Source organism: Stegodyphus dumicola, chromosome 10 (genome assembly GCF_044657685.1).
Source record: "Stegodyphus dumicola isolate Sdum_Otavi_A_Nest chromosome 10, ASM4465768v1".
Taxonomy (NCBI): Eukaryota; Metazoa; Arthropoda; class Arachnida; order Araneae; family Eresidae; genus Stegodyphus; species Stegodyphus dumicola.
In genome coordinates, this window is record NC_140777.1 from 92,321,491 (window position 1) to 92,340,542 (window position 19,052).

At 33.1% G+C, this 19,052-nt stretch overlaps 1 protein-coding gene across 1 annotated transcript in view; it reads right to left on the bottom strand.

Annotated features, from left to right (window-relative positions):
- The window catches only part of Ac76E (adenylate cyclase type 2 Ac76E), a 618,104-nt gene that overhangs the window by 254,915 nt on the left and 344,137 nt on the right, over positions 1 to 19,052 (bottom strand). The window contains exon 8 of the mRNA XM_085825247.1: positions 18,542 to 18,700. Coding sequence (XP_085681373.1) covers positions 18,542 to 18,700 — 159 coding nt within the window. The remainder of the gene's footprint in view (positions 1 to 18,541; positions 18,701 to 19,052) is intronic.

Below are 19,052 nucleotides of genomic sequence, written 5' to 3' on the forward strand. Positions count from 1 at the left end.
ATTATTTCTCCTTATATATGTTGTCAAAAATAAAATATTAATTCGAAAATAAATAAAAATAAAAATTTAGTTTAAAAAGATTTGTTTGTTAATTTTTCAAATGAAAAACTCAGCTGCTTTCAAATTGTGCATTCAATGCACATGCAATTCGTGTCTGCGACCGCTGACTTAGGACCATGAATCCGGTATGGAGGAAATTACAGCTAGAGTGGGTTGCAGGCAGAAATTGTAAAGGTATCAAACATTTAGGATACATTTTATTATCTATGATATTTCGTATTCAGAGAAAATCATGGGCTACGAAATTAGCAATCAAGACGTGGATGAAGTTACTAGAAAACCGTAAAAATAGGCTGAACTAGAAAGAAATACACCGACTTATAAGCAGCAGAAAAAGAAGGGGACTATGGAAGAAATATCAACAGAAAAGGATCTTAGTTCTCTAATATGTGAAACTTGTGAAAACTGGGATAAGATACAAAGTTTTCACGTAACGGTATCATCCCGAAAAAACAGTTGCAAGGTAAAGAATAAACATTTTCAAAGACAACGACATGTCTAATTTTAGAAACATTCTTAAATTTAGGCACAAAAAATCACATTGGACAATTTTGGGTGAAACGGAACAATATCCTTAGACAATTTCTAGTGACAAAAAGTGACGAAGTTCTTAGTGGCAAAGAAAAAATAAAGATTGCAGTTAATTTATGTTTTTACGAGAGAAAATTTCACATCCAAACAATAAAATCTCACCATTATTTTCTTCTTATGCCATCCATTCTTCTGGATACAGGACACAGTTAAATTATCCAAAGATTTCGCCTATTTTAACTGTAAAATATTGTGTTTATCATTTTTGCTTTGTATTTAGTGATTTCCATTGGTTTTAGGTTATAACCTTGTACACAATATACTTTTGCAAGTTTTAATAAACAATTATATCTTTACAGGAATAAATAAATCTATTTTACATTAATTTCTATGGAGAAAATATTTTAGATTTATGAACATTTCGAGAGACGAACGGGCTTCAGAATTAACGTTTCAGTGTATATAGAATATATACATTCATTATACATAGATTGGTTTGGTTTATTAGATTACGGCAAAGCACTCGAGGGCTATCTGCCTTAAGGGAGGGATGCCTTCGTGGAGGACGTTTTAAGGGAAACTGGCTCGTATACACGTTACACATGGAGAAAACCACGAAAACACCCATGCAGCCATCCCGTTCGCGAGATTCGAACCTCGGACCGAACTACCAGGGTTCAGCGACGTTACCGCTCGGCCGCTGGTGGGCCTCTCACTATACATAGAAATGAAGTTGACAAAAATGTTGCCTCAAGACTTAGTTTGACAAAATAATGCAAACGAATGACAGTGTATAATGCATAGTCAAGGCTCGCTCGGCTCAAAGCCGGCAAGTGCTCAAGGCTGCTCAAAGCCAGTGCAACAGGGGCAGTCGCACAAGGCGGTAAATTACAAGGGCGGTAAAACTTTTATAATTTAGGAAGAACGCACAGGGCAGAATTTAGCAGTCGTAAATTGCACAAAGGGGAGAAATACTTAGCGCCAGTTTAATGAACAACTACTCGTTTTCACAAGTTCGCATGATGCCAGAATATTTAAGATTGCCTTCATCTTTGTGATCAGCAGCTTCGGTTTCATGACACAGCCCTGATGTAGATTTCTGTCATCTATATTATCAGTAAGTATGAGATCCTGGCTCAGTATGAAGGGATAGGAAATCAGGCGAGGACACAGAAATGAATTATTTTCGCGCACCCGAATATATACGCTGAATAACCTTTTTCTTTCGGATATGAATCAACAGAATACATCCGTTACACTTTTGAGTTAAAATAAAGAAAGAGGTTGAATAAAATAAAAAAATAAAAAAGAGATTTGTGATGCTTAAAAAACAAAATCTGAAAGCTTTCAGATTTTAAATTACGCTCAAAAGAGCGGTTTTTCACGGGGTATTCAAAACGGGATTTGAAAAATGATACAGATATTCAAAGTCATTCGAAGCAAAATATACCGTTAGGCACCGTCACGTCTGTGCGTTGTAACGCTGCTATCATAATACCAATAAGAAATGTAAAGAAATTTCGAGCATAAAATATTCGTGCTTGAAGATGTACGCGATGTTTAAGGAACGCTTTGAAATCCTTGAGTTTATTAATCAAAAATTCGTTAAAGTTTTGCAGATTATGAAATAGATAATAAAACAAATCCAGAATTTGGGTTTCCAGATTTCCATATTTGAGAGGAGAACTACGTTATTCAAAATTTGTTGTCTTTACGTACCTTTGTTTTTTCAAAATTTAAGAAAAATACATACATTCATGCAGATTCTTCATTATTTAATATCTTTAAATATAATACAGGGGATAATATTAGGTGGCGACAATTTGAAAAGTGAAATGCCGTTTATAGTGAACCAACGCAAAATGTGGAAATGAAATTAATACGCCTTCTGAGCAAATTGACCATTTGGGCTAATAAAATACAATTTAAAAAAGTTTTTACGGAATAGGTTTATAATTAAAATCGATAATATTAATTGTTGCACTAAAAGGAGAAAAATAATTTAACTTATGGAAATAACTGCTTAAGTAATTATTCTGACAGAATTCGTCTACAATTTTATATCGCGAATCATAAAAGCGTGGGGTAGCCATGGTAAATACAGTCTTTTGCAAAAAGAAATCGAAGCACCATGAAGGAAGTGGTTGTTTCTGATGAAATTGAATATGTATATGCTCATACATAGATAATAAAATGATTAAATAATCAAGGACATAGTATCTGTTCACGGCTCACCATCACTCATTGACTGTTCAAATTAGTAGTTGGTCGAACCGCCCCTGGCGGCAATGCATGCTTGAATTCGTCGAGGCAAGGAATGGTAGAGGTTTCCAATGTCATCCTGCGACACATTCCACCAGGCATGCATCAGTTCTCTCTCCAGATCTGCGATATTTTGTGGTGCCCGAATCTGGCAGCATACTATGCCCCAGACATGCTCGATTGGTAAAAGGTCTGGTGACCTTGCTGGCCAAGAAAGAGTATCACCGTACGGAGACAGTCCAGAGATATGCGAGCGGTATGTGGTCTGGCATTATCCTGTTGGAAAATGGCCCCAACATAACGTGCCATGAAGGGTAATGCAACCGGACACAGGATGGTATCAACATATCGTTCAGCTGTTAAAGATGTACGGAGGATGACTAAAGATGACCTGCTGTCATAAGAAACAGTGCCCCACATCATCACACGAGGGATTATGGCTGTATGCCTTTGTAAATCAAAGGCTGATTGGGACCGCTGCTCCAGTCCTCTTCAAACTCGAAAACGGGGGTCATATGCTTCAAGAGTGAAGCGGGATTCATTGCTGAACACTATACTATGCCAGTCTGATGGCGGCCATGATGATCGGCTGCGACCACTACAGACGACTCCGCCAATATTGTGAGGTCAAAGGCAAAGTTTTAAAGGCCTCTGTGAGCATAATCCCGCCTCAGAGGAGCGCCGTGAGATGGTGGAAGGTACCACGGGAGGTATACACGTTGCTGTAGTGCATTGAATAGTCGGCAATAATACTGTTGGGGCGGCAAACAGTCATCCGATCTTTCCCCGCATTTGTGGTCCTTGGCCTTCCAAGAACCTTCATTTCATCAGCAATTTTCTTGTAGCAACCACTGCTGCCAACATCTTTGCACAGTAGTGTCTGTACGCTGCAGGTAGCGGCCTATTGCTCGGTATGATCACCCAGCTTCAAGCAACCCAAAGCAAATTTTCCATTAGAACTTTTTTACTTCAGAGTGCAACATATTGGTCTTGACATTTTAAAATCATGAACATTCATTAGTCTAAAACAATCAAGCGGCTTTCGAAGATTCGCCCAAATTTACAAATTAATTTACAAATTTCATTTAAAAGATTTTTTTTCTGCTATATTCGTTGTTGTAAACAGTAAAATGTTTCGTATGCTTAGTTCGCTCCTAAACGAAGATATGAATGAAAACCGCTTAAAAATTAAATAAAAGAAAATAAATTGAATTTTGAAATTGATCTCTTTATTACATTGCATTGTCATCGAGAAACAGTTTGTGTACAAAATTTGAACTCGATCGCTTGTCAGGAAGTAGGTTAAAAATCGATGACAAATTTCTACCCATAGTGAAACACCGTGAGTGAATTATATGAAAGCTTCGCGCTATTAATTCGTGGAAAAAACACCTCTTCCCGAATACTTATTGGTGCATTAAAGAAGTTAATTAACGAAAACTTTGAATGGCCTATAACATTGAACGATAGTGAGGCTACGATGCAGGCTGCAGTAATAGATGTTTTGTAATTCTCAAAACGTTGAAATATAATAGAATTGAGAAAACTTCCAATTAAAATAGGAATAGATAAATGTACTACTTCACAGAAAGTACTAAAAATCACAGTAAAAAAATCTTTCAATACGCTTTCAGCATTAAACACATTATTACAAAATGCATTTTAATCAAAATCGTAAAAACAACCTTATATTTAGCGTAAGTATATTGAAACACTCAATCGATTTCGAGGGCAGCTAAAGGTCCCTCCTCATCAGGAGAAAGAAATACCTAGAAAGAAGAAAATAAAAGGGAAGAGGTCTCAGAAACACGTGGTCCTTATCAGTACTGCACGTGGTTATAACTGGATTTTTAATCAGAGTTGTACTGGCCGCCTACTTTTACTGAGCCAGGCTATCTGATCAAGCATAAAGGACAAGAAAAATTAGCGAAGTTAAAAATAGGGAGCGACGGGCAAATGCACCTTCACGCTCAAAATCTGAACTTCAAATAATGGAAAGCAACCATTGAACGGATTTTTATACCCTCTGGTAGTACCAAACGCGAGGAGGTAACGCCATCTATCGACAAAAATAACTGAATTAAGGTAGTAGAATTTTAAAGGCATTAGGAAGGACTGGATTGGACTTCAAAATTAACTAAAGCTGCTAAATCTTTGTGAATATGAAAAGCCTCAAGAAAATCCAATTCACCTATGGAAGAAGCCTTTTGGATAATTTTTGCAGACCCAAAGTCAAAATTATGGTTAAACGTCCAACTATGATACGCTATTGAAGACTTGTTAGTTTCGCCTTTTCTGACATAAGATTCATGTTCCTTGATACGAAACTTCAACGCTCTTTTTGTTTGGCCAATATATCTTAAACCACACTGACACGATATACTATAAATTCCCCAAGAATTCAAGACAGAAACGCAATCTTTTAGAATCGAACTATGCATTTTAATGTGTTATATGTACGTTAGGATTTTAAATGTTCATAATGTTCATAACCAATAACTGCGCTATTGCTTTCAACGTAGAACGAAACTTGACGTATCGTAAGTTGATAAATATAGAAATTTGATTATGGCATTACTTCCATAAGCAACCATAAAAGCCTATTATGAAAACATAAAAGAAACCATGCAGAATAATTCGTGAATTAGTCCGCGCTTTCAATCGTCTCACTGAACAAGTAATTCAAAATATAGTGAAAGATTTTGAAGAAACTGGATCAATTTATAATAAGCTATCTTTAGTGTGACCAAAATTTGCATGTCCTTATGGAAACATTTCCGCTGGACGTAAAAGTGTTGTGAAACATCCGTCAATAACAATTTTTCGACATTTTCAAAATTACGTGTCCCAAACCAGTCTTTGGAGAATTGTGCATGAAGATTTTCATTTATATGGCTAGAAGTTTCAGTTAATACAAGAACTGAAGGAAAGAGACCATTTTTAATGCAGAAATTCTGCAAGGTACAACGGGGGGGGGAGGAAACCCTGCGGTTTCTCATCAAAGTATCTTCAGCGATCAGGCCCATTTCATTTGAAATGATCACGTTAATAAACTGTTGCATTTTGGTCGATAGAAAAATCGTACCATTATTCCGCAAAAAGTACTCTATGCACAAAAATGTACGATTTGGTATGGGTTGTGATTTACAAACATCATCGGTCTCTGTTTCTTTGAAAATGACAACGGTGATGCTGTTAAACTGCAAAGCGTTACAGATGACTACAGATTTTTTGTGGTTTCATCGTCACGAAACAGACATTTTTATGTTTCTTTTTGATAGGAGGAGGCAACAAGCCATACCAAACGACCTAAAATTGCGTTATCAAGCTCTAAATTTCCTGGATGTGTAATTTCAAGAGATGATGCTGTAAACACTGAGACACCACCAAGATCTTGTGACTTGACACTTTTGGCCATTTTTTTAGCGAGCTATTTGAAAAGCAATGTGAACGGCAACAAACCAGCAAATGTTCCAACCTTCAAAGAAAATACCAGATTCACCATATGACAGATTACTGCACCGAAGATTCAAAATACCATGCGTAATTATGATGTACATGTTGATTGCTGCTAACATAGCCGGGAAGGCCATTTAAATGCATAATATTTTATACGTAATTACAGGGATACTTCAATAAAAGTGTACTTCAGTTTCAGCCTATTAAATCATTCATTGCATGTATGTCTGTGTTTTTATTCTGCGAAAACAATCTAAAAGCTCTTTATGAAAGATCTTTTATATTACTCAGAAACATAAATTTATAGCTAAAAATGCACTTTAAACTTTCAAACGTTTGAGTACATACTTGATACTAAGCTGGAATATATTCTATTTTCTCGTTGAAAGGTAAAACTCTCGTTCCTTTAATTTAATATTTAATGCAAAACGAATAAATTATTCATCGCATTTTGTCGTGCCAGAGTTCCGAATTTTGAGGCTACTTGGTCTTCAGTGATATACAATATTAAAAACTATGATCTCACTATGCTACGCAGTTCATAATGCACAGATTATCCGATGGTTATTTACATTTTAAAGCATTTTCTCGACTGTAAAGGATACACAAAGAGCTAATGATACTAAAAGCTTTTGCATCATAAAACTCAATTTAGTCTGCTTAATGTACTTCTTACCACTTCGTGCAGCTTTCAGTCAACCAACTGTTCTTTTTGTAAAGAATGTTTTAGAAGGAAAAAATTAAGCATGTATGAAAATCTTAAATTATGTGATTTCAACTAAATTCACTAAAAGTTTAAAATAAAAAAAAATGAGAAGAAAGGTTTTTATAATATAAGCATTTATTTAAAACTTTCAAAATAATTCCTCCTTTAGTTTCATGGTAAAAGTATATTAAATAATTCTGTTTACAAAATTCATTTACTATTAAATAAATGATAAATAAATAGTTATGATAAAAGCGTAAAGTGCCTTGAAGATTTAGTAAAGTTGTGGCTTACACTTTTGCTACTGAATTTCGATTGTTATGTTATGTTCCGCGCCAACACTTTTATTATTCCCGATATAAAACTGTAGAAGAATTTTGTAGCGAAAATTACTAAAACGCTTGCTTACATTAAACTACAGGATAATTTTTTTTCTAATTTTAGTTCATTAATTATACTGTGAACTTTAAATAAAAGCTTATTTTATTAAAAAAAATTTTGTTTTTTGATAAGTCTCAATGACACGTTAGCAAGCAAATTGTACAATTCAAAAATGATTTTTCAACAATTAATAATCCTTTTCATTCCAAAATGTTCTTGCATCAAATATATACATTATTGTGTTCCTACATTTTTAGAACAATTCCAAGCCCGTTTAATCAAAGTTAAAAATGTAAAGAGTTATTCTTATATATTTCCAGTTTGATAAAGCTTTTTCTGGACTGTAAGTCTGAATTGTGATTTCCATGATAGTAGGGCTTTTGGTAAAATTTCTAGGGGTACTGATTTCCATTCTTCTTCAACTAATTCATCAATCGTGGTGTATTTGGCCTAAGAAAGAGCTCTCTAGACCAGAACTACAATAGTCAATAAGTGAAACTTCAAGGGACTTTGTAAGAATACGTTGAAGATGTATACATGCACTTCTATCGTTCTTCATGTTTTCATTCGAAGCAGCGGTACATTCCAAAGTATGATTTATTGTTTTATCTTGATGAAATTTCACACTTTGAAAGTCACTGGGATAAAAAATAGAATTGCTTCTGTAAATAAGGGGCGTAAAATTGCGGTCCAACACTTTTTATTCCACTCATCTTATTTTTGATTTCACATTGCAAGAGAAACCTGTGACAGTCATAAACCTTTTACTAAATCATTTTTCACATTAACGGAACCAGGTTTGCACATTTTTTCGTCTTCGTTTCAGATAAAAAAATATACCTATATTTCTTGCAGTCACTCAGGTAAACCCATACACCATCGAGGACCACAATGTATTTTCAGTTTTACGCTGTTAAATAATTTTCATGCAAGGTTCTACAAATTGTTCTGCATTGAGCCACATGCTTCGGCAAAAGCTAGCGAATATTAGTTTTTCTGTATCTTTTTTACTTCCTTGTACGAAGTAAAAAGGAAGTATTGTGATCGTGAAAAGCTTCAGGCAGCATATTTCAACGAAAATATTCATTTTGACCGCTATCGAATGCAATTTAACGATGTTTTTGCGTGACATCTGTACCTAAGGACAGAATAATAGCCTTTTTTCCTTCAAAAGAATAACAAAACTACTTTAAGCATTCTGAAGATAATTTTTCGTGGCGTCTGTACGAACGTATGCACGTACCGTATCTCGCATAACTCAAAAACGAGTAGCCTCAGAACGTTGAAATTTTGTATTTAGGACTACTATAAGATGTAGATGTGCACCTCGTATTTTGGTTGCAATCGGCCGCGCCAAACGTATATAAATATATTTATATATATATCCAATCTCTTACCCGGCTCAGTGATCTCAGTTTCTTTACTCTTATATGTTTGTAAATTGTACATATTTTGCTTTAAAAATGATTGAATTATGTTGTTCTTATCTTTCGGTTAAGGTTTTTATGCCTTTAGTAAATCTGTATGCAATATTTTTAGAATTATCAACAATTTTAAAGTTGTTTTAAGTGCGGCTAAGCCCAATAATTTTTTTTTTTTTGATGGCGGCCATTGCTTGTTTATATTTGAAACAGCAGAATAGTGGATTTGTTGCCAATCTAGAGAAACTTAGTTTCGGAACAGCAAAGATAAGACCTTCATTCATTATTGCGAATTAAATAAGCTTAATCCTTTCTGGAATTTTTTCGAGGAAATAAGTGTTTAAGATTTACTTCGTAATTTTTAATACAGATATTTTGAGTTTTTATGCATTTTTGCCTTGTCGCGAAGTGAGAACTGAATTAATTGAATGAGAAATTTTCAATCGTCTGTGAAAAACTGTTTCTTTCTTGTTTTGTTTGCTTAATTTCTTTTACACATCATTCTAGCTTTATTATAGTATTTGAATGGAACACGTGACAACGATTAGATAATTCTTTAAATGATATAAATTTTGGTGCAACTTTGGTAGACGGTTGCACGGATTTTGGCGATTTTTTGGCGAGCGATACGATTTATGATAAACCCATGGCTGGACAAGTTATTTATGGTAACCGATACTTTGTTGTAAATTTATTTTTAAAATAATGCGTTTTATTATTCATAAATTCCGTGTTTTAAATAATATTTATGGCTTCTAAGTATTGAAAATCAATTTAATTCTGCATTTTTATTTGAAATAAAAATTTTAATTGTTTATGATATTTCATATAATTTTATGTTGTGGATGATGTAATCAATGACGTCATGTTACTTTAAAAGTAATTGATTTTAATATCTATAAATTTAATCTAATGTTTTAAGCATTATTTACGGCTGTTAAATATTAAAATATAATTTAATTTTGCATTTTTTAAATGATTTATTATGAATGATTATTTAAATAATTTTAATTCTACACGTGATGTAATCAGCTCCCTGATTGGTTACTGAATATCTGTGCATTACTGTGCCATTTTAAAATTTTATTATTCATGTCTTCGAATTCCTTAGATTTTAAACCGAATGGATATGTCCGTTTCGAAGATGAATGTTGTTATTTGTAATTACCAAGAATTATTGGTATCAGAATAAAAAAATTGTCATTTGAGATCTTATTTTGGCCAACCTGGCTTTCCTAATCAAAGATTTATTTATTGTTACAAGAGCCAGAGGAAATTTATTTTAAATTTTTGGAGGAAACCTCGCTAATTGCTTTTTCAATGAAGTGAGAGAGATGTGGATCACATATGAAGATCGTTTTTGTTCTGGTACTTATCAATATACGACAGGTAAAATACTTTAAAAAATATAAGTACATATTTTTCTTTTACTTTATAATTGTATACTTCAGTTTTTATTAAAAAATTAATACACTCTTTTCAAATATTCCTGATATATTTATAGCCACATATGTTTTAATGTTAAATAATTATATCCTATAAAACTTATTTTAAAAGATTTGAATTTAAGTAATTGAAAAATTTTAATTCTTTTAAGGTATGATGTTTTTAATTCAATATTCAATTTAAATAATATTTTATTTCAATTAAATAGTGGCGCATTGTTTTTATAGCGGTGTTTTTATTTTATTATATGAAAGTAATAATTTAACCTTATTTTAGCATTTTCTACTCTTAGTAAATGTATTTATTTACATTTGTCAGCCATCTTAAAAAACAACGTTTTCAACAAAAAATTAATCCATTATTTTAACGATATTTATTTTTTTTAAAGTTTCGAATACTTTACTATGCGTGAAATACGTAAAAACAGCATTTTTCAAGATGGCTGACGACTGTAAATACCGCGCCAACAATTGCGCCAACGTAAATCGCCAAAAATCCGTGCAACCGTCTACCAAAGTAGCACCTAAATTTTGTGCATTCTGAGTTATAATATCTTACTAGCTATATTGCACTCACTGCATTTGCCATATAACTTACTGCACCTGCCTGCATGCTTCAATTTAATGCCATTGCTTTTTACTGCACAATTTTGACGATGAACGCCTACTTTCGTAAGTATTAAGATGTGCCTGCTCACGCAGCTGAATTTTCTTCGCCCACAGGTGTTGGTACTTCTCTAGTACCATTTATTTGGAAATATCTTTGCCTAGTGCACTTTAATGCGATCTACTGGCGAAAACTCTTTAGTAGTTAAAGATCAGAAAAATGTTACTCATAAGTCATAAAGTTATAATATGAACGAAATATAATACTGTTAAGTGAACCTAGCGCCACAGTGTCGCTTAGGTAAACAGATAGAGTGAATTTTAAAGAATGCATTTATTCTATTGTGGTTTATGTGCTGTCGGCGAAGTAGATTTAATTCAATCCAATAAGTTTAAATGAAGTGCAAGAAAAAATGTGTATAATTTAATATTCCGTACAAGGAAGTCATGTGGTGTACACATCAGATTTTTTAAACTGTAAATCTTGGTTTATTATTTTATTTATTGTTACTACAGATGTATGTAAAAGCTTTTCAACTGATTTCTGTATCGGAGGATTTTCTATTAAAAAGATTTAACTTTAGAAACAGTACGTAACTTCTCGTGTGTTAGTTTGGAATATTCTTTCAATGTAGAAATAATGATTGATAAAACCATCAATCATTATTCCGATCGTTAGCCCTTTCCGATTCATCATATTGTTTATTTTGCAGTTATAAATTTTAATAGCATGCATTTCACAACATTTTTGAATTGTGGTAATATGGTATGGAAATATTTATCTTTGGAAAGCGCATAAAGATATTCTTCGATCTCAACCTTGTTTACATGCGATAGTTTGAAATAATAATAAATTTAAAAGTAGCAGACCATATTGTTCATTTAAAAATAAGCTGTTGTCAGAAATTTGTATTGCAAATCATTTGGTTTTTTTAGTCATTTTTGGGAATCACTCTAAATGTGTGCAAACACCCTCAATAATCGAAAATACGCAGCCATTTTGGCAAACAATCAGAAATTGAGTTAAAAGCTGGTATAGGTTTCATTTGACAGATTTAGTTCTGCTGTATTGGATGAGGCAAACAATAAAACTAGTTTTTTTCATTAAAGGATATGCGTGAATAATGGCTTAAAAATTAACTTTTAAGATGTCTAAATCGAATCTTGAAAAAACAGGTTCAGCACGTATAATTATCACCCGTATACAATTACCTGTACTACGTTTTCACGAATTCAAGATCAGTTTTGGAAGAATTATTAGATTCTAACAGATTCCACAGATTAAAAACTTTTGCGCCTTCTAGAAGCCTTTTTTCAGAACCTTTGAAAAGTTAATAGCTTTGTAACAGATATATTGTTGGATTGTTGAATTCCAAAATCCCATAATAGAGTATAATATTACGTACCTCAATATAATTAAGAAAATCAACTTTTAAAATGAAATGGTGAAAGAATTGCATATAAACTTACAAGGTATTTTCTCCTTTCTTTCCTCACGCCTTCGTGGTGTAATTAGATGCATACTCTATGCGTATTCGAGAGTTCCAAAGTTAGAGTCTCGGCCAGGGCATTGCACATTTTTCACTTCTCCTACCTCAAAATCTAATAACTCTACAAATTTAAAATGGAAAAATTAAATGTTTGTGTTTGTTTACGTTGCAAGTTGTAGTAAGCAAAATTAATTACGTAAATAAGTTGATTTACAATTATCTTTTCCGTAAACCAAAGGACTACAAATTTGCTGAGAGTGGACAACCTTTCTCGTACGTCTTTAAGTACAAAATTTAACAATTATCTGAAGTTTTGATAAAAACTTTTCTAGAAAAAGAGAGTTGCCGCTGTGAATTCAAATTGCCCGCACGATCTGAAAAAAAAAGTTAGCTAAAATACTGAATAAAAAAATACCTTATAAAATATTTTTAGCTAAATTTTAAGTTTTATTTTTTAAGCATGTATCACGAGATATAATTAAACATTAATAATAATGACGACAAAAAAAGAAAGAAAAAAAATTCAAATTTACATTTATTTTCTGCCTGAAACCTGCAAGAAATTTCTGTTGCTTACACTTTATAATTCAAACAGCTTAAGAACAGCTGCATATTAAATTTCAGACTGGCATTTATTCAAATAATTTTAGTATATTTAATTAAATAGCTTTTACGTAAACTAAAACTAAACAAATTACAGAAGTTTCTCAAGTGGGACAAAACTCGAGGAGAATAAATAAAGCAAGATATTTTCAGTTTTTTATTTATTAATATCGTTTGGACATATAATGAAAAAATACACATTTTTGCAGCAAATTATTACAAGCTACTTTACTTCTAACTGCAAATAAACAAAGCAATTATTCTTATTGCAAAAATTCGTAATTGAAGATATTTATAATTTCAATAAGTACGAACAGAAGTATGAACAGAATCCGTTTTGGAATAAACAATCCCTTATTTTAGTTATACGCACGAAATTTATAACACGAAAATTTCCGCTGAAATCTGAAAACCGAAATCTTTTGCGATTACAATACTTCCTTTACCTCGTACAAAGAAGTAAAAATGGAAATTAATAAATACGTTCTCATTAAAAAATCTTTAACATTATCACACTTAAATACTAAATTACAAACGCAGTGGGTGAAATATATACTGGAGATCAATGAAATTCTAAACATGATACTGTACCAAAATGTTTTTCTGTTATCCTGATCAAAAACAATATCTTAGCATGCTCTAATGTCTCTATCTTTGTTAATCAATTTCATCTTTACGCAACATTAGCGGATTTCACAGCATATTTGTTTTTCAAAATCCTAGTTTTTATCCTAGTTATCATTCTAGGTATAGGTTATACAATAGTTGTCTCGGATACGCATGCCATCTTCAATATTTTTCAACAATTTTTTTATTGCTTCCATGGTGATGTGATCCTAATCATTTTCTGCTTTGTTTGACTCTTCTCATTAACTTTTAAACCTTATTGTTCACGCACTTACAAAATATGGACTCGGGGAAATACAAAATCACATGAAAATTCAGAGTTACATGGCCGGTTGTTGACTGAATAAGCCCTACTGACGCTCACGGGCCGTCGAGAAATTGTCTCGAGAAATGTGAAGATGTATGCTGCAGGCAGTCGTAACTCATCGAACTTGAATCATATTCCAAACAAGTATAGTGCATTGAACTAAACATTCGCATCCAAACAGGACGTATATCAAGTTGGAATTATTTCGAAGCGGACGTATAACGAGATATCACAGCATTTTATTCCAAGTATACTTGAATGTTGCATACATACGGAGTTTGATGAAAACTCAGTGAAACGTCTTTGTTTTTAAAATTGAGATTGAGAATTAAACCGATCAACTATAGCAATTTCATCCTCGCATTTTGCATTCTAAGCGTCTTTTCTCAAATCTCCCACCAATAAAATTACAAACCTCCCTCTTTACACAAGGAAAAGTTCTTAAAAAACGGTCTTTATGAAACAAATTCTTACAAATTGCGAAGATACTGTAAATTGAGAAAAATAAACATAACGTAATTTTTTCTCCAACAAAAGTTTGCAAATTCAATTGCGTGGAAAATAAAAATGGCGAACTGAAGCTTGCAAGCACTAAATTTTAGGTTTATCATTTTGATAGAATAACGCCTAACACACACACAGCTGGTCTCCGTGGAATAAAAGTAAACAATGGATCCAAGAAGAATCGATAAGTCTCTTTTTGGAACGGTGTCTCATCTTTATATTTATTAGACGACAAACAGATTTTCCTGACGTTATGAATAAAATGGAAGTTTATGAAAGTAAGAGAAAATAGAGGAATTAAGGAAGTGAAAGAGATACTCATCGCAAAGGAGAAATATACGGTTAGCCTTAAAATATCTAGATTAAATGCTTAAATAACAGTAATCGCAGCTTAATATGATAGCGGTTAATGCTATTATCATTCAGATATTGTTATTGCTGCAACATCGCATATTTGTATACAAAAACGTGGAAAATACACCACTTAATGTGATCAACAAATCTGTTAATGTTCTCAATTCCTTACAAATAAATTATTCTGACAAAAGTAATGTTGCCAAATGAAAGATAAAATTGTCATATAATGTCGAAATTGAGTGAAGAGATAGCCAAACGCCAGAGCTATATCGCCGAGTGAAGAATTAAGTTGTCAAAGCATTCATATTTTGATTTAATTCTATAAGGTATTTCTCCCATCTTCTTGGCGTGCCTTTGTGGTGTAGTGGTTCTGCACGCTGGGCCGGTATTCCAGAGGTCCGTGGTTCGATTCCCGGCGAAGGCAATTGCTCATTTTTCATCTCTCCGGCCTCCAAAAAAATCTTAATGTCTCTACAAAACAACATTAAACTCTTGGAACCACGTCTCAGTAAAGACAACAAAGAAAACTATTCTAATCGTGCCAAATTATTAATAAATAATAAAATAAAAGAACGTGACAATTAAATAAATTAAACACGTTTTCAATTAACATGAATTGAGAGAAAATTAAGGCTTCGATGGATATTGGTGAAAAACTTCAAACTGCAGATTAAATGACAGAAGAAGATATTTATCTGCTTGTGGCTTTCTAAAACAAATTCGAGCACATTATGTGATAAACCTTTCAACAGAAGATGATAAAAAAATCGGTGAATTTTTTAGAAATATTGAGATGAGGGTAGTCTTAAATTAAGTATTTGTATGTTCGTATAAAACTATTTATTTATTATCAGTTACATTCGTATTAAATTATTCAAACTAAATCGATATTTCGAAAAATATTTCTCTCATCGCTTAATGTTATCAAAATACCGTATTTCCTCCAGCATTCCCCCCCCCCTCCAGCATTTTAGCTCTAGGTTCTGAAAACTTTAAAAATGTTCGGATGATTTTCCTCTTCTGCTCTTGTAAATACTTTTTCCCACGATGACTAGTTTATTAATCAGTTTTCCCCCTTGATTATTTTTATTCAGTGGTTCGATTTGCATTTGCATTTTCGTATTAGCGTTTAATCAATTTTACTTTCTCTTGCATTTATTATTTGAAAAGGATTTTGACCAGGCTCTTCATAGAACTACTCGAACTTGGCAGGTGGCACTGGAACTTGGCACTTAAACTTTCAAAACATGCGATTTCATCTCACTTCTCTTATTTATGTTCCAGTTTATCGTAGCTTTAGATATAGCTAATGTGTTCGATCTTTCGAAATCCGCGTTTATTATTAACCTCTGCATCTCCTTCATTCATTCAATGTCCCTCTTGGAAAGTGCGTTCATGTAAAGTATGTTTATTCATGTAAAGTATGTTTGGGATTTTAGAAAGTCATTTACAGACAAACAGCGGCTCAACATCCGTCAGATATTGTAATACTGATATTAGTCTGTGTTCCCTCTGGAATATAGGTTCCTCTTCGAGAAATAATATTGTGATAGTTACCTGTAGTTTAGCCATGACTACTTTTGATTTGTTGTGTTACAAGCCTGGTTAAGCCATAGTGTCACTTCTGGTCAGGTGGGATAGTTGCTGCCCACAAAGAGACAAAAAAACTGTAGCAACGGGCAGATATTTTAAGCTGAGCCACTGTACTTATTTACAGCACTAGAGAACGCACGGGGAAATGTGATACCTCCTTATTATTCTTCCCAATTAAAATAGCGAATGGGGAGTAGTACGAAAGCCAGTCGACCTAATCCAAATCATGACCAGTTATCGCCCATCGCATTTCACATTTCAGTTCGGGCGCCAATGTAGAAATTTTCAAGTAATTTTTGCAGCCGAGAAATAGGAAAAAACAACTGTTTCTTCGCAAGGAATTGAACACAAGATTTTCCAGCACTAGATAGCTGTGAAAACGCCTTATACAGCAAAGAAATGTAGAAGGAATGTCTTTATTTTCTAATACTACAACATAGAAGAAGGTTGCTTAAAATCTATTGACCGAAAACTTTCTTTCAAGCATATTATCACTAGCCAAAGTCCAATAAATGCATCTATCTAAGATACGAAAGGTCTATACGTATATATAAAGAGAGAGACAGAGATAAGCCAAAGAAAGGGAATTAACCAGAAGATCTTAAGATCAAGACTCCGTTCTACTTTTTCTTTGGTATTTCAGATCAATCTTCAGCTCTTTCCTACTGTTGTCTTTGTGACAAAAGTTACAGTGATCGATCGACAGAGACACAATATTATTATTTTATTTCTCTTCAGATTTATGTTTTTTCATTGTTACAGTTGAAAAGTTAGGTTCTGATGAAAGTGATTCACAGTTAAGATGAACCTTCATCTGCACAAACATAACGATGACCTTTAAGAGATTTTTAATTTTACCCGCTGAACGCCTTATCTTATAAATGAATAATAAACTGCTCATAAAGTAATTTTTTCTAAAAGATTTTTTTATTTATCATTGGGTAAAATCGCCATTAATGTCATGTTTGGGCGCAAATTCAGGTATTTAATTTGAAAAAATACAAAACAGATTCTGCGGGGCTTCACTATAAAAGGTGTATTATATTTTCAAATTTTTGCCACATCTCCTTGTAGTAATTTAAGGAAATGAAATAGTGTTTTAAGGAAATTAAATAATGAAGAATTTGCGTGTATGTATATTCCTCGCATTGTGAAAAAACGAAGGTACTTAGAGCCATAAAATTTTGAATAGCGTAATCATCTACCCAAACACAAGGCACCTGAAAGCCCGAATTTTGAAATTTCGAAATTGTTTTAGAATTTATATCCTATTCTGTTGAACTTTAATAATTTTTTTATTAACAAACTCAATGATTTGAAAGCGAGCAGTGACAACATTGTTCGAAATAAAACATTTTTACCTAAGCCCCAGAGTGTGGCATTCGGAAAAAGGTGAGCTTTAATTAACAAACTCGGCTCAGTGAGAGCAATGTGTTGCAATAATAAAACTTGAATATTCATAAGTATTTTTACCGCTTGATAACTGATACTTATTTGTGTAAAACTTCCTTCGAAATGACAACAGTAGCAAACATTAAAAACTGAGGAATGCTACTGAATGGCCTCTAAAGGGAAAATGAAAAAACCTTCTTGAAGTATACTAACTTATTAATTAACCGAACCTTTCAAGGCAAGACGAAAATGGCGCTCAAAGTACCAAGTTTGAAATTAAATATCTCTGTAAATTTTTATGGCATTAGCTTTTTGCAGCTAATGCCATAAAAGTCATTAGCCTTTTGCAGAATGTCGCACGAAAAATAAACATATTCCCTGCCATGATTCGAAATCTGGACTTGCCATTTACTAGTCAGACGTGCTTCCAATTACATCCTATAGGCAAACAGTAAGCAGGCAGAAAACACCATATAGGGTAGTCAAATGTTTCTATGTTTTTCTTTTTCTAATGACTATAAAATTCTCCTAAATAAGGAACGTGGGATCGTATAAAATGTTAAACTTCGTAATTAAAAAAATATTATATTTTTAAATTTTAAAATTCCAATCAATATGCTAATCCCACGATTTAAAGATTCATAAGCTAATCAACGTTAAAGAAGTGATGAAGATTAATAAAAAATCTTATGCATTTTCGATAGGCAACAACGTGCATGTTCTGGATTTTTATACGTGCATGTTTTGAATGTTTATTTTCTCAAAGTGCAATAATAAATGAAAAGAAATCTACATACCCAGGAACTCCTCCGGACTCCATATGATTGGCCAGCGTGACGTCATCAGACCATACATCAAATTGCCACTTCCTCAATCCCAGAACTCCGCAGAGGACATCTCCAGTATGCACTCCTATGCGCATGTCCACGTTCACTTCCGTCGCCTCCCGCACCACACTAGCGAGATTAAAAAACACGCATAAATATTGATATAATTCAAACTTAACGAATTGTCAAATAAGTATAATGGGACTGATTATTTGAAGACAGATTCTTTTATAGTTCCGCTAAGCGTTATCAGGTTTATTTCATGTTTATGGGACCAGTTTCTATATTATATATACTATTCTGGTATTTTCGTTGTTATTTTTCGAGATTTACTCACTTCAGAACCTTACGTTTTTCGCAGGAATTTGTGAATTAAAATAGAATACCTTTTATGCGGCAGAAGGTACGAGTAAAAGAGAGTGGGACACTATTGGTCACCCTACTGGGCTAATTTTACCATTGGACGCATAGGTATTGTCTC